General features: G+C 39.7%; 2 protein-coding genes across 2 annotated transcripts; both read left to right on the top strand.

Annotated features, from left to right (window-relative positions):
- The first annotated feature begins 1,481 nt into the window (after window positions 1-1,481).
- Window positions 1,482-4,253, top strand: LOC139289060 (glucose-induced degradation protein 8-B homolog). The gene is made up of 5 exons (XM_070910559.1): window positions 1,482-1,537; window positions 1,876-2,005; window positions 2,131-2,327; window positions 2,449-2,646; window positions 3,150-4,253. Exons 2-5 carry the CDS (start codon window positions 1,888-1,890, stop codon window positions 3,321-3,323), a joined length of 687 nt encoding a protein of 228 aa, XP_070766660.1. The 5' UTR covers window positions 1,482-1,537; window positions 1,876-1,887; the 3' UTR covers window positions 3,324-4,253.
- A 2,885-nt stretch (window positions 4,254-7,138) lies between these two features.
- slc17a9b (solute carrier family 17 member 9b) lies at window positions 7,139-14,911 on the top strand. Its single transcript, XM_070910927.1, has 13 exons — window positions 7,139-7,272; window positions 7,948-8,145; window positions 8,759-8,898; window positions 9,805-9,904; window positions 10,173-10,303; window positions 10,437-10,533; window positions 11,414-11,510; window positions 12,235-12,322; window positions 12,421-12,455; window positions 12,637-12,752; window positions 14,111-14,166; window positions 14,314-14,343; window positions 14,733-14,911. The coding sequence occupies exons 1-13, from the start codon at window positions 7,139-7,141 to the stop codon at window positions 14,909-14,911; spliced, it is 1,401 nt and encodes a 466-aa protein (XP_070767028.1).
- The last annotated feature ends 263 nt before the right edge of the window (window positions 14,912-15,174 follow it).

Raw genomic sequence — 15,174 nt, 5'->3', positions numbered from 1 at the left:
AAGTTAATTGCAGTGGCTAACAACAAGCAAGGTATCGGTTTACCTTTTCGTTCATTCAATATCTACTCGTTTTGGTTTGTTGGTCAATAGCTAATGTCAATTTACTCAATTGAGCCTCTGGTGGGACATCTCTTAAAAGTGCGTCGTTACCATAGAAACAGTAAACAGGGTAGCCATTGGAAGGAGGCGGGGCTTGTTGTGTTTATTCCTGTTGCTAATATCTACAAGCTGAGGTTTATTGTCTGAAATATAACAACCTGAAAAGACAATAGACAATAAATACATACAGAAATGTATCAATGAAATCTTTACGTGTGGTATGCCTCCATGCAAGAAAATCCAATTTTCATCTTTATAGGTTTTTGATTTTTTAAATCAAATTAAAACTTAAAGTGGGCAAGAGAGAGGGCCCTGTCACCAGCAGTATCACCAACATATCATTTTTTTTAAATACCTAATATATACAGTATTTATGCTTGTCAAACATGCTTGCCACAAATCAGATTAAAGCATACGAAGAACTTGCACTTTCTCAAATACAATGATTAATGCCGTTTTTGCTTACTGTATCTGTTTGTGCTAGGGCCACCAAAACCGAAAAAATCCAGCTAATGAAAAGGCATGCCTTTAAACTGAATCGTTTATTTAACATATCAATAAACTAGGGGCTATACTTACGTGGTTATGTAGCAGTTAAGCAGTTAATTGACATTCAAAATCAGCCCTTCTGTATATAAAATGTTTATAATAATGTAAAACACACTGTTAATGCAGCCATTTATGTATACAGTTTGGTCTGTTACACGATTCCACCAATAGAGGTCCCTTTAGTCCCTCTTACCTCAGTACATAACAGTTGAAGAGGGAAGGAGAACAAAACATAAATAATATAAAATACATTAAAAGAAAAACAGGAGGTGTGAGAGATGATTGGTTATTTGACATTTAATTCAAGACATAACACCAATGGTTTCTAGTGGTGGAAAGTGACTAAATGAATTTACTTAGTACTATATAGTACAATTTTGAGGTACTTATTCTTTACTTGAGTATCCTATGCTACTTTATACTTCTACTCCATTACATTCCAGAGGGAGATATTGTACTTTTTACTCCATTACATTTATTTGACAGCTAGCTATAGTGAGTGTAGCTGTAGGTCTGTAAAAAGAAGACTTTTCAACTTTCCCAGTTAAAACAGGGTGTTTATAACAAGGTGTTTATAAGGTGTTTATGTCAACAACCAATACACAGAAGATCTGGATACTTTTTCCTTTTCTTTGAGCATTTTTCCAGGCTAGTAAAATTAGCATTAAGTGCATATGGAGGCTTTTAAAACACATTTTATGGATCATGCAATATAAAATCCAAGTTCTCAAATAGTCAAACAATGCTTTTAATATACTATAGGGGGCAGGAGTGCGCACGTATAGCGTGGCTTACGGTGCCGGAAATAGGCACGAGGAAAAAGAAGAAGAAGAGGCTCTTCTCCGCTCGCTAGCTAGCTACTGCTGGGAAGTAGCGACAACATTTTCAGGTATTGTGAGTTAAGTAACCATGATATTTGCATAAGGCTGTAGGCGCATGTCGATAGAAGATAATAAAACAGAATAGCACTCGTTTCGTATGTGTGTATTTAGTATAAATGCCCCGAAATGCCGAATTTGTCTCTGTTTTGATTCGTGTTAACAAGTCAGGCTTCAATGTTGTGTTTTCATCGAAGGCCCGAACTGTTGTGATTTAGGATTTCCGGTGCCGTGTTGCCGTCAAACTGACCAGCTAATTACCAAAACCGTTATAACGTTATATAACTGTCCTTACCGTGAGTTTAATATTCTACGTGTCTGAAATGTCATTCTGTCAACTCAACTTTAGGATTTCACCATAATGAGTTATGCAGAGAAGCCGGAGGACATAACGAGGGAAGAGTGGATGGATAAACTCAACAATGTCCACATTCAGAGAGCTGATATGAACAGGCTCATTATGAACTACCTGGTGACAGGTAAATTACCGATTTCTTTGTTTCTCAAAGTTTCCCCTCAGCCGTCTGTAAAGATCACTTGTGCAGACAAATGTGGTGCTTCAATGTGGAATGTGCAGGGTTTCACAACATTTTCTATTCAACAGAGGGCTTCAAGGAGGCAGCAGAGAAGTTCAGGATGGAGTCTGGAATAGAGCCCAGTGTGGACTTGGATTCCCTAGATGAAAGAATTAAGATCAGAGAGATGATCCTGAAGGGGCAGATCCAGGATGCCATTGCACTGATAAACAGTCTGCACCCAGAACTGCTGGATACCAACCGTTACCTCTACTTTCACCTACAGGTAATATACAGCACAATGCCTCTCAGACATCTAGGTTTTTCAAGCAGTATAATTTCTACTGCCTGTCTTACTACTGTTATTTTCACTCCATGTTGCATCCTCTGGCTTTTTGCATTTGCAGCAGCAGCATCTGATTGAGCTGATTCGTTTGAGGGAGACCGAAGCTGCCCTTGAATTTGCCCAGTCTCAGTTAGCAGAGCAGGGGGAGGAGAGCCGAGAATGTCTGACCGAGATGGAGAGGACGCTGGCCCTGCTGGCATTCGACAACCCTGAGGAGTCACCTTTTGGAGATCTGCTCAATATGATGCAGAGACAAAAGGTAGGGTCAATGCGCATTTGTCGTGTCTTGCACTTCTTTTTCACCAATATTTTTAGATACATAGATCAGTTTTAACTGCATGCCACCTGGAATGTGTGATCCCACACTAAATTAAAAAAGTCTTTCTCATCTCTGCAGCATGAGGACACTGTTCAGTGTTAGTAGTGCAGAATGTTTCAGGCACAATATAGCATTTTTCTTACCAGATTGTCAAATTAATTACAGACAAATCCCTTGATGTGTGAGTATGTGAAGCTCTTTCAAGTCAAGTCAATTTTATTTATAGAGCCCAATATCATAAATCACAAATTTCCCTCCAGAGACTTTACAATCTGTACAGGATACAGCACCCTCTATCCTTAGGATGGATCCTTATCCATTTGGATAAAGACCCCCCTGCAATTTTTCTTTTGAATATTTCTGCCTTATTATTATATTTCTGATTCATTGTTCAATATTGAAATTATACAAAACAATAACATGTCTGTGTCTTTGGCTTTCAGGTATGGAGTGAAGTGAACCAGTGTGTGCTAGACTATGAAAACAGAGAGTCAACACCCAAGCTGGCCAAGCTCCTGAAGCTACTGCTGTGGGCTCAAAATGAACTTGACCAAAAGAAAGTGAAGTATCCCAAAATGACAGACCTCAGCAAGGGAACCATTGAAGACCCCAAATAAGGACCCACAGTGAAAACATACCACAGCATTACAAAATGGACACATTTCCTTTATCTATTTATACCCCAACAAACTGACTCATATAGAGTACAACCTTTTCTTTTTTGTAAGGGTTGCTTTTTGATACTTTAATAATTTAGAACGTGCAAACTGGATTGATGGCATCTTAAAATGACTTCTCACACTAAAATAACATGCAGGCCATTCTTTTACATTTTATAATTTACATAGTTGTTTATGTAAAATGAGTACACTAGTTTTTCTGTCTGTTGGCAGGGAAAGTTGTTGGCATAAGAGGGTGTGAATAAAGCCTAAATTAGGCTGTCACTTTGTGTGTGTGACCACTTAGAAGGGGCTAAGTTTGATGTTTAGGGAAAATGGTTGGCTCAGTGTGCACTGCTTCAAATAAACACAAATGTTTTCCTTTCAAAATACATACACATTTCAGCTAGTAGTCTTGTAGCTAATACTCTCTGTGATGGCGATAGCCAAAGCAAAATACTTGGGATGTTTCAAACTACTGTGACTTTGAAAGTTAAATTCAGCTTTAGATTCATATTGCATTATTGCTTGAGACATTACAAAAAGATGCTGACATAGATGAGAACAAAGAGAAGATAAACTTTCAAGATATACATCACGGTAGCAATTAACATGTGGGACAAAGCAAGATTCCTGGAATGCTAAAAACTTTGCAGTGTACTGTGACTGTGCAAGCTTAAAGGCAGCCTCAGTTTATAAAATATCACAGATGATATTAAAAGATGTGAATGGATAAATCTATGTCCACAAAAGTGGGGGCACTTTTACAGATGGATTATTTACATGTATGGAATGAGTAGCTCTTTTGCTAAATTTGATGTGCTTTTTTTGCTGGGATATTATTTTGCAATAAAAGTGAATTTTTAAACTGCGCAAGTCATAAAAGACTTAAACGCTTGATGTGTTTTTCATTCTGGAAATTTCAAAGTTGTACAGCAGCAGAGGTGGAAGGTAAGTACATTTTCTCAACTACTGCACTTAGGTACAATTTGGAAGTACTTCTACTTGAGTGCTTCCATTTTATGGTACATTATACTTCTACTTCACCACATTTGGGAGAGAAATACTGTACTTTTAACTCCACTACAATTATCTACAGCATTAGTTACTAATCTCTTTGCAGATTTAAGATTTTTCAAAAGAAACCCTGATCAATTTATAATATGTGATACATTGTTATAGATTAAAGAATTAAAAATAAGCAACACTTCAGCTACAATATAAAATGCTGTTTGCTGTTAATGCGTCGCTTATGCTGATCCAATATTATGTATATTACTGGATGCAGCGTGGTGGAAGAAGTATCCAGATTCTTTACTAAAGTAGCAATACTGCAATATAAAAATACTCCTTTACAACTAAAAGTATTGCACTGAAAATGTCACGTGAATAAACATACATAAGTATTGTTAGCTGAATGTATTTAAGTATCAAAAGTAAAAGTACTCATAATGTATATGCAGATATGCAAATGCAGATACATTTCCTCTGAGTGTTACACTATTATATATTATCATATTGAATTCTCATTACTGATGCATCCATGTGTAGTAGTAGCATTTTACTGCTGTAGTTGGTTGAGGTGGAGCTAATTTGAACTATTTTATACACTGTTGGGTAGTTTAATCTACTGCAGTACATCATATTTTATAAACACGTGTTTTGTATGTCATCTGTCAAATAAATGTAGTGGAGTAAAAAATACAGTGTTTCCTCCTGTGTTGTAGTGGAGTAGAAGTATACAGCAGTTGTGGGAGAGTTGTGTGTCAGATCCTTTACTTAGGTAAAAGTTGCAATACTCAATATAATCATACTCCATTTGTCCTGCATTGATAATGTCACTTAAGTAAAAGTATCTAAGTATGTTCTTTAAGTATAAAAAGTAAAATTTAAATTTCCCCTGTGAGTGGTATCTTATTGCTGATGAATCAATGTGTAAGTAGCATTTTACTGTTGTAGTTGGTAGAAGTGGAGCTAATGTGAATTATTTAATGTACTGTTTTGATAGTGCATGTGCATGTGCAAGTTCATCACATGTTCTGTATTTAAAACCTTAATCTGTAGTCAAGTAAATATTAACTAAAGCTGCGGGCCATCTTGGACAATGGCTCACATCTTCTCCATGACGTACTGGTCAGGCAAAAGAGCAGCTTCAGTGGGAGACTCATTCCTCCCAAATGTACACCTGAGCGCCACAGGAAATCATTCCTGCCTGTGGCCATCAAACTGTTCAACTCCTCCCTCTGAGTGTCACTGACACTCAGAATAAACAGACTGGAAATATTCTACACATACTACCTCACTATTACTTATTCTTAAATGACAGTGCTGTATATATTTTTAACTTTATTTTTCACTTAAATATTGTAAATGTGTATATTTTTTTATTTTCTATTTCTTATTTTTATATTTTGTACATACTTTTATTTCTAAATTTATGCTGCTTTCTAACAAATCTTGAATGGGAGCAGCAGTACTATAAAATTTCCCCCGGGTATCAATAAAGTATTTCTGATTCTGATTCTGAAATAAATGTAGTGGAATACATATATATATACATACGCAACAGAGCAGTACATACACACACACACACATATATATATATATATATATATATATATATATATATATATATATATATATATATATATATATACATACATACATATACATTGTTATTGTATATATTTTTTACTTTATTTTTCACTTAAATATTGTAAATGTGTATATATATTTTTTCTATTTCTTATTTTTTATATCTTATTTTTGTACCTAGTCTTATTTCTAAATTTATGCTACTTTCTACTCTTGAATGGGAGCACCGGCACTGTATAATTTCCCCCCGGGGATCAATAAAGTATTTCTGATTCTGAATACGTCAATACACAGTTATAGTGGAGTAGAAGTATAAAGTACATGGAAAGGAAATACTTCAGTACAAGTATCTCAAATGTAAAATGTATTACTTATAATGGAGTATTTTACATTGTGGTGCTACTTTAACTTGAGTAAAGGACGTGAGCACTTCTTCCAGCATACAGCCTGTCAGAGAGCTGCTGAAAGTTGTGCTGAATGCAGAGTATTATATAACGACAGCCAGGGGCAGACGGACCGTCTAAATAACCTTGTAGTTAGCACTGACTGCGCATATCTCTGCCCCACAGCAGCTTCTCAGCACGGGCACCATCACGTCTTCATCCGGCAAGGACGGGGTCAGGAGGAGGAGAGTACATCCTGGTGCTTAAAGGATGCTCCCATAGACGACACAGACACATTTTCTATATTGCACCGTCATGACTGGAAAGGGACCGGAGCCAGAGGCGTCTCTCTCCGGCGTTTCGGGTGCTGCTGTGGTGGATGAGTCGGCCGACTAGACAGTTGAAGCCGGTTTAGAGAAGGCTAAAAAAAATCACTTCCTGACTAGCCCTACCGATCAAAAGAAGAACTGCGTGGCTGGCCGGAGGAGGCAGGGGAGAAAAACTGACACGTGGATTACTCCTCCTCGGGCATCAGGAAAAACACACTCCCTCCTCGAGCTCAGCTTCGTGACCATCGCCTGTGTCCTCCGGTGTAGTCCACGTCTCGCAGGTTATGGATTCAGATATCGCAAACCGGAGATGTGATTGCGCAAATACTTTCTGAGAAGATTTGTTCTGTTTATAAACGTTTACTTTTTTTTTTTTTTACCCCCCTCTCTGACTGATCGACCGGAAAGAGATCGAAAGTAAACAGCCGAAGCGGTTGAAAGGGGGCTGCTGTTAATCTCGCGTTGAATGGCAGTTATTCAAAAATATGGCAAGAACTATAGTCCAGATTTGGTCTGTCACAAGGAAAACCATCCGTCTGACAAGATCGGAGCCCCTGGATGTCACAAGAAGTGGCCTGAACACAACACCAACTGGTCAAGGTAACGTGTTTAAGCCTAACAGAGATACATTCAACAGCGCCGGTTGTTTTCTCCTGTTTAGTTATCCACGTCTTAGCAACTCAACAGGCTAAAAATGTCCCCAGAGGGACGTGTGTTTAGCCTAAATCCCAACTGATACTTTGCATCAACTCTCTGTCCTGTAACCCTTAATGTGCTACTTCAGGAAGAAGTATAGACATCCGAGCTTTCTGTAACCAGAGTGCCTCTCTGTAGTAAAATGACACGTATCATCTATGGCGTTTCATGGTTCAATACTCCAAAGATGGAGTTGCCCTGCCACATAACGCCAGGTCAAATGGTTTGAAAAGAAGGTAGTAAGTCGTTCTCCCTTAATAATAAACAGATTATTATATAATATAATGAAATTGTTATATTGTTACTCTTAAAGTTATTTCCTTCAGTTTAAGGATGTTGCACTTATTCCCTTTTAGATTGAACCAAAATCACCAAACCAAACTGACACATACTTAACTCTAATGAACATAAAAGCCACTTCAGCCCATGTTGAATGTACTTAAACCAAATTGGGGCCAGTTATTCCCTTCCTCAGTGAGATAAGACTCCCTCTATCAACTGGTTTTAAGTCCAAAGTTTGTCCCCGTATGTTCAGCCAAACTCGGACAGCTCAGTCCATTCTGCTTCCCTCCCGTGCAGGCCAGTGGCGAGGGTATGGACGGTGGTGCTGCTGCTCGGGACATGCCTCCTCTACTGCGCCCGTGTGGCGATGCCCATCTGCGCCGTCAGCATGGCAGAGCAGTTCAACTGGAGCAAGAGGGAGTCCGGCATGGTGCTGGGCAGCTTCTTCTGGGGCTACTGCTTCACCCAAGTGTTCGGAGGCTACGTCAGTGACCGGTGGGGAAACATTTGAGCTCAAACAGTATTCGTGTTGTGAGATACTGGTGGGCTAAGTGTACTGAACACTCTTGTGTCTACGAAGATGTCTGCTGTGGTATGAACACTGACAGTGAAACTGCTTTTCAATGGGCACCTGTTTTAGCTTCCTCATTAAGAGTCATTTGCATGAGAGCATTACTGGCAGTGACGCAAACTGCCCGTTTTGTGTTTGCTCAGTCTGGACAGATAATGCAGTGAATGTGAAAAAAGCCAGATGTTTTCTCTGTATTATCATGCTGTTAACTCTTGTAGGCTCACAGTGCCATAAACAGACAGGCTGCCTGTGTGTTTGAAGAGTTGTATTCACTCCAGAATTGTCACCCCAAAGTTAATCATCTAAAATACTTCCTCACGCTTATCTGTCAGAAGAAATCTTACAAAACATCCACAGTACCTAGTTCTACTATTGCAAAATGTGTAACAAAGAATCTCAAAGATAATATTTTTGGCAAATATACTACTTTCCCTAGTTTTACAAGTCATCCTGGAGATCAAAGTTGTGCCACCATGCCCTTTAGCATATATAAGCATATGAGTTAAAGCTAATACAGACTGTATTCTGTGTCCACAGGGTGGGAGGTGAGAAGGTCCTCTTGCTGTCTGCAGCAGCTTGGGGGTCGATGACGGCCTTCACCCCTGTCCTGGCCCACTTCTGCTCCCAGCCAATCCTCTCCATGACGCTGGCCCGCTTCCTCATGGGCTTGTTGCAAGGTGAGATGAATGGCTTTCGAAAAGAAAGTGAATGAGATTAATTGCATCTTGAGTTTACTGTAAATCAGTGAGGTGAAAAATGTATATTTGTTTGAGGGCATAATTATACAACTAAAAAGTCTGCTGTCTGTGTTAATGAAATGGATACAGGCAGACAACATGAAAGCACACAAACAGATGGCAACAGAAGTCAACTGAGTGTGCTGTCTGTCTTTTTTTTATGATTACATTACTGAAAACCCTTTGGGAACTAAAACTGATCTGATTTGAAGGTGTCTACCAGAAAGACAGCATTTGTCTCATTAGCTATATTTTTTATACTTTTCCAGATCCTTGTCACGTAGCCCACAGCTGTGTCTATTTTGGTAAAAGTACATTTTTAAGTAAGTTTTTATGTAGAGTCACAGGCCTTTTAGTGTCACTTAGGACTTTAAATTGAAAAACATTCTAATTTGTATTTTATCTGAAAAGGAAATGGATGATTATTTCATTTATTGAGTAACCATATGACATTTATAGACCTCTGTTGGTGACCGGTATGAATTGCAACATGTTTAGTTTGAGGCACAGCCATCTTTACTTTGTCTTTTATGTATTTGGCTTGAGACCAACATTTGATATTGTACATAGGCGTGGTGACTTAGGAGTGTCTTTAAACTGCTTTTGGCAGAAAGCTCTTGTTACAAAACAGAAGTGCGGGCGTTTCTAGATTAAAAAATGTTCCGCACCCGCCAAAGTATTTGCTGTGTTACTCACATTGCCCCAAAAAATCTACCATTTCCACTCCGATGTATACGTTTGTTTTGTGTGATGAGGTGGTAAAAGTCCTGCTTCTTTTGCCCTGTTTGTCCTTCTTGGAATTTCTTTCTAAACATTAACCGACTGTGTTTCGTTTCCTGGTTTTAGGAGTGCATTACCCTTCTCTGGCGAGTCTGTGCTCTCAAAAGGTGGTGGAAAGTGAGAGAGGCTTCCTCATGAGCACTGTGGGTAGTGGCTCCTACCTGGGGTGAGTCAAGTGTTACGCAATAAATGGGGAATGGTGGGAAAGGCATATGTGTTTCTCCTAGAAAATCACTGTTGTTAAATGCAAAGAGGAGGGGCTCCTTTGAAAGCTGTGTTTATTGTGATCCCTCAATCACTTCTAATACCTGTTTGTGAGCTCATTCAGCTCATGCCATGTTTGTTCCTAATCAGGTACTTTACTGTGTATCTCCTTACAAGGGTGTGTTTGTGTGTGACTTGTCATGTCTTGTTTGACCTTTTTTTCCCCCCAGCACTCTGGTGATTGGAGGGGCTGGCTCCCTCATGTTGGACCTGTATGGCTGGCAGAGCGTTTTCTATGTCCCTGGTCTCCTCTCGGTTCTGTGGGCCTACTGCATGTGGAAATATCTGCTCAAAGGAGAAGGCAAGGGAGGCTTTATCTGTGTCCACAGTATCAGCGGTGTCATTGCACGCTCCTATCTTGTAGCTGCTTATTTGTATGGTTTGTCAGTGTCCTCCTTGTACGCCAACGTCGCTGTGTTCATCTGTGTTTGCAGGGCCTATCATCACCCTGGAGTCCTTGGGAAGTGGTGGGTCCCAGTCCAAACTGTCCAAAAGGCATTGGTTACGGCTCCTCAAACAACCTGCAGTCTGGTGAGATAAAGACAAAGGAAGTGTGTGTGTGTGTGTGTGTGTGTGAGTGCATGTGCAAGCCTCTGCGTGTACAGTATGTGTGCATTTTGTACTCTGTGTAGCTCCATTGTGCGTTAGCTGTTTGTTTGTTCTCAATGAATGAGCAGCTTTCTTGCAGAGCTTGAGGCAGGAAGTTCTACTGTAACCCTGTGGTTATATTACAGCAACAGCCTAACTCTAAGATTCTAGTTTATTGCATGTGTTTTCCAGCCATGGAAATATGAGTTAGGGGGCTTATCCAGAAAATTAGAGACAGAATGTAGTGTAGTCAGTAGTCTGTTTTGTGAAAGATCATCAACTTAGTGAGGATGTTTCTGTAATACAAACATTTCTCCAGCTTTTATATGTACCAGATTTTCGAATAGCAAGCCTGGTCTCTGGCTAGCTGTCAGTAAATGTCTCTGATATTGAGTTCTTTGATGTCCTTCCAGTCTCTCCCTATGGCCCAGATATTTATATACTGTAATGCACCTGATATGCTCCATTTCCAGTGACAGGGAGAACCTCTGTGGCTTTATTTGATGTATCTGATCCACCTTGAGAGGAACGGATTAGATGATAGTTTGATGGCTCTGTGCTTTAAATATTCACACAGTCTTATACTTTCAACCACATGATAACTGCTTTAACACAGGTATGATATAGACAGGAAAACAATAGATGTCAAACAAGTAGCACAGGCACAAGCTTCTGTCAAATCACAAGACGTGCTCAAAGAAATTGTTGATAATAAAGTTCTTTGTTAAAAACACTGAGCAACCTTTGGTATACCTACAGTATGTATAAATATACTTTCAGTGCTTATTTTGTCTGTTTCTCTCTCTCTTCATTCCCTGACCAGTGCTGTAATAGTTACGCACCTTTGCACAGCAAGCACCTTCTTCACTCTTTTGTCGTGGCTGCCAACGTTCTTTAAAGACACTTTCCCCGATGCCAAGGTAACCATTTCGCTTTCATCACATATTTGACCTTCAGATTACAGGGAAGATAATTAATAAGTAAGACAATCATGAGGGTTAAACTCAAGAAAGACTGGATCTTTTATTTAACAAGACAAACAGTCTACTGCCATGCCAGCGGCTTTGAACTAAATGCTAACGGCAGCATGCTAACACACTCACAACAACTTGCAGCTAACATGCTGATGTTGAGCAGGTATAACGTTAACCATCTTCACCATTTAGTTTAGCATGTTATCATGCTAACATTTGCTGATTGGCACTAAACACAAAGTCATCGTGGCACTAGATGAAAAGAGACCATCAAAGTCATTAGGATGTTTCCTCTGGGGACCACAGATGTCTGATATCTCAATTTTAATGGCAATGCATCCAATAGTTGACAAGACATTTCACTAAAAAACAAAAATGTCAACCGGATGGTGGCACTAGAGAAAAAGTCAGGGGATCACCAAAGTCAGCAGGGGTCATCCTCTGGGCACCATGAATGCCTGCGCACCATTTTATGACAATCCATTCACGAGATGATGAGATATTTCAGTCTGGACCAAAGTGGTAGACCAACTGACCAACCGACCACCCAACTAAAAAAACAAAAACCAGACAAGTACCTAACATGCTACGAGAAATGACCCAACACTCGTTGTTACCTGCTGATTCTGGTCAAGCTCATTCACGCCCAAAACATATGTTGTCCCTCCAGGGTTGGGTGTTTAATGTCATTCCCTGGTTGGTGGCCATACCCTCATCCCTCTTCAGTGGCTGCCTATCTGACCACCTCATCAGTCAAGGTAGGTAGCACCCAACTGAGAAACAGATATCAGAATTATTTTTATTGATACAGCAGGTGCAAAATTGCCTGTCCTAATTTCTCTCTTGGTCCCCACAGGCTTCGATACAGCCTCAGTGAGGAAGTTGATGCAGGTACAATATTTGACAGTTTCTTTGTTATTCTGTGTGTTTGTTATCTGTTTAGTCTCATTGTGGATTTTCTTCCACTCAGTCCAGAGAGTATGAATGTCCTCTTTCCTCTTTACACTTGTACATAATGAATTCGGTAAGATTTTGATTTATGTGTTTTTGTCTACATTCATTCCTCTGTTAGTTTTTCTCCATGGGTGTGTCCAGTGTGTTTACCCTTCTTCTATGTGGTAACACCACCTTCCCCTGGGCTGTAGCATTTGTGTCTGCCACCATGGGCCTCACCACCTTCAGTCACAGGTACTGGCACCCAGAATGTCCTTGCACCCTGTCTCTCGCCCTGAAACCAGCACCTTTTTTTTTTAGATTTAAATGTGGTGTTCCCCAAGGGTCAGTTTGTCAGTCTTGTGTTTTGTATTGCTGTTTTGTTTTATATGCTCCCTCTTGTGATACCATTTGAAACCATTATATTAATTCCCATCGATATGAGGACAGTAGACTCTTAGACATTATAGTGCTATAATATTCCACCACTAGTGAAAAAGTCTGTTTTTTGACAAAAATTATGCTGTTAGGCACACCAGGGAGGACTTGGCAGCGTCTCAGCTTATATTAGGCCTGCAGTTAGAAAGTTTGGTCTGCTGTTGGGCACTGTGCCTCTGATTCATTGAATCTCTTTGTGCTTTGCAGTCTATCTTTAACCACTTTAAAAGTTACTTAATTGATTAAGTAGGACCTTTATTATCCTTTATTTGTCGTGGAAAAGGCCCGCTAAAAATGTACATTAATGTGTACTTAGCCTTACTTTTTAATAAGGCTAAACAATTTCCAATTTTTAGCAAACAGTACTCAAATAGAAGTGAATAGTGCATTTGTTAGAGACTATTTTCAGAGGCGGATTAATACACATTTGGAGCTCTAGTGAGTATTTATGGCAGTGAGACGGTGTATGTGGGATCGAATCAAAATAAACTACAACGGCAGTGTTTACATGCCATCCAGGGCAATGATGTGGCTCATGTATGTTTTAATAGGTTTTGCACACAGTGGAGCTCTATGACACAGAGGAATAAGATATATCAGGCTTTGGCTGCTCAAACAATACTTACTTACTACTTGACTTATCCTTTTAAACTGTGGGCGTATGTCCTTCACTTAATGCCAAAATAAATGCGTGATTGCATACTAATAATGGGTGGGTGAACAATGGCGGGTGTATCGCTACCAAGCAGAACCAAGCAATGAGGAAAACGTCACTGCAGGAATGAGGAAGCATCAGCTGTGTGGTGTGATGAGACCCTCTGATACTGTATAACTTCACGATATTATATTTCAATAATATTAATATTTGTTAAACACAGCACAGTCACACTTAATGCTCTAAATGTTTTTTCTGCTGTTGATGATACTAGTTTCACTCTGAGGCAATTCAGTAGTTTTTGGAGGTTGTTCAGTTTGTCTAAAATGGCTTGTTTCAGACAGAGGGTGAACTGAGGGGCTGCATAAAGGGCCAGTATAAGATAAATACTTTTTTTGAACTGTGAATCATGCAAAGCTACTCTAGTGGAATCCCAGAATAAAAATATAGAGCTGAAATGGAGCGTAATATGGGACCTTTTAAAAGATGAAATGGCAAATGACATGTATTTATTTTACAGCGGTGTGTCTGTAAATGTTCAAGATCTTGCTCCTTCCTGTGCTGGAGCTTTATTTGGTAAGTTAAAAAAAAAAGTCAGAATTTCTGAAAACGTTTTATAACATTTTCATTAATACCAAACATTTCAGCACCAACAGATACATTTTTTAAACCACACGTGAAATTTTTGAATTTTACATGTGTGTATCTGCTTTTCTTTTACAGGTGTTATGAATACATGTGGTGCTTTCTCAGGTGAGTTTTTGTGAGTTTTGTGAAATGTCTGTGATGAATCTTTCACCAGCAGTTGCTAAATGGCTGGTTTCGCCTTCAACAATCTATTAAGTGAAATAATTCATCCACTTCCCTGAATTCAAACTTTGAGCTGATGCGTGTCCCGTCAGTCAGGCTGGGCTCCTATGTGCCATGCATATTTCATCAAGGGAGCATCATGGAGTTCGTGTCAGAAGTGAATAATACAGGGAACAGAGGATGACAGTTAGTGGTCCTGTGAGGGGTGTGTAATGGACTGTGACATTTTCTCTGCGGAAAACGGAACAATCACATGGAAGATACTCTGTGCTTTGTTTATATCCTTGTGATGATGGGCTATTAATGGTGACTGTGTGTGTGTTCCTGTGCAGGGGTCCTAATGGTATATTTCTCGGGGTATCTCATCGAGTCCACTGGCTCGTGGGCGACTGTGTTTGCCCTCATCACCACAGTCAACCTGCTGGGCCTCTGCACCTTCCTGGCCTTCGCTGAGGCCCGCCGGGTCGACATTGACTCCAGTAAGATCCGCCACCACAACATCCACATCTAAAACATCAAGTCATCAGAGGGACTGGAATGCTATTCCCAAGGGAGATACAAACTCGGGCAAACCAGCAGCTTGGAGAACTAGCCAATGGATAGCAATTGGCACATGGATAAAGCCTGCATATATCTGGAAAACTGCTTGGCTCTGTGTCTGGTTGAGGAAGTACTGCAACAGTTACTGAAAAGCACACAGCAGAGCCTGCACAATGTTACTGAAAAATCTTGTGGCGCCAGAGCTCCAGTTAAATCCTAGAAAAACACAGCTCA

The sequence above is a fragment of the Enoplosus armatus genome, chromosome 8 (assembly GCF_043641665.1).
Source record: "Enoplosus armatus isolate fEnoArm2 chromosome 8, fEnoArm2.hap1, whole genome shotgun sequence".
NCBI classification, from domain to species: domain Eukaryota; kingdom Metazoa; phylum Chordata; class Actinopteri; order Centrarchiformes; family Enoplosidae; genus Enoplosus; species Enoplosus armatus.
This window is presented reverse-complemented; position numbering and strand designations above follow the sequence as displayed.

Bases quoted from the DNA above. Each gene is read 5' to 3' on its own strand.
- LOC139289060 (XM_070910559.1), top strand. From the start codon at position 1,888: ATGAGTTATGCAGAGAAGCCGGAGGACATAACGAGGGAAGAGTGGATG. The intron at 2,006-2,130 runs GTAAATTACCGA...TCTATTCAACAG, and splicing joins TATGAACTACCTGGTGACAG to AGGGCTTCAAGGAGGCAGCA. The intron at 2,647-3,149 runs GTAGGGTCAATG...TTTGGCTTTCAG, and splicing joins ATATGATGCAGAGACAAAAG to GTATGGAGTGAAGTGAACCA.
- slc17a9b (XM_070910927.1), top strand. From the start codon at position 7,139: ATGGCAGTTATTCAAAAATATGGCAAGAACTATAGTCCAGATTTGGTC. The intron at 12,323-12,420 runs GTAGGTAGCACC...TGGTCCCCACAG, and splicing joins TGACCACCTCATCAGTCAAG to GCTTCGATACAGCCTCAGTG. The intron at 12,456-12,636 runs GTACAATATTTG...TTCCTCTGTTAG, and splicing joins CAGTGAGGAAGTTGATGCAG to TTTTTCTCCATGGGTGTGTC.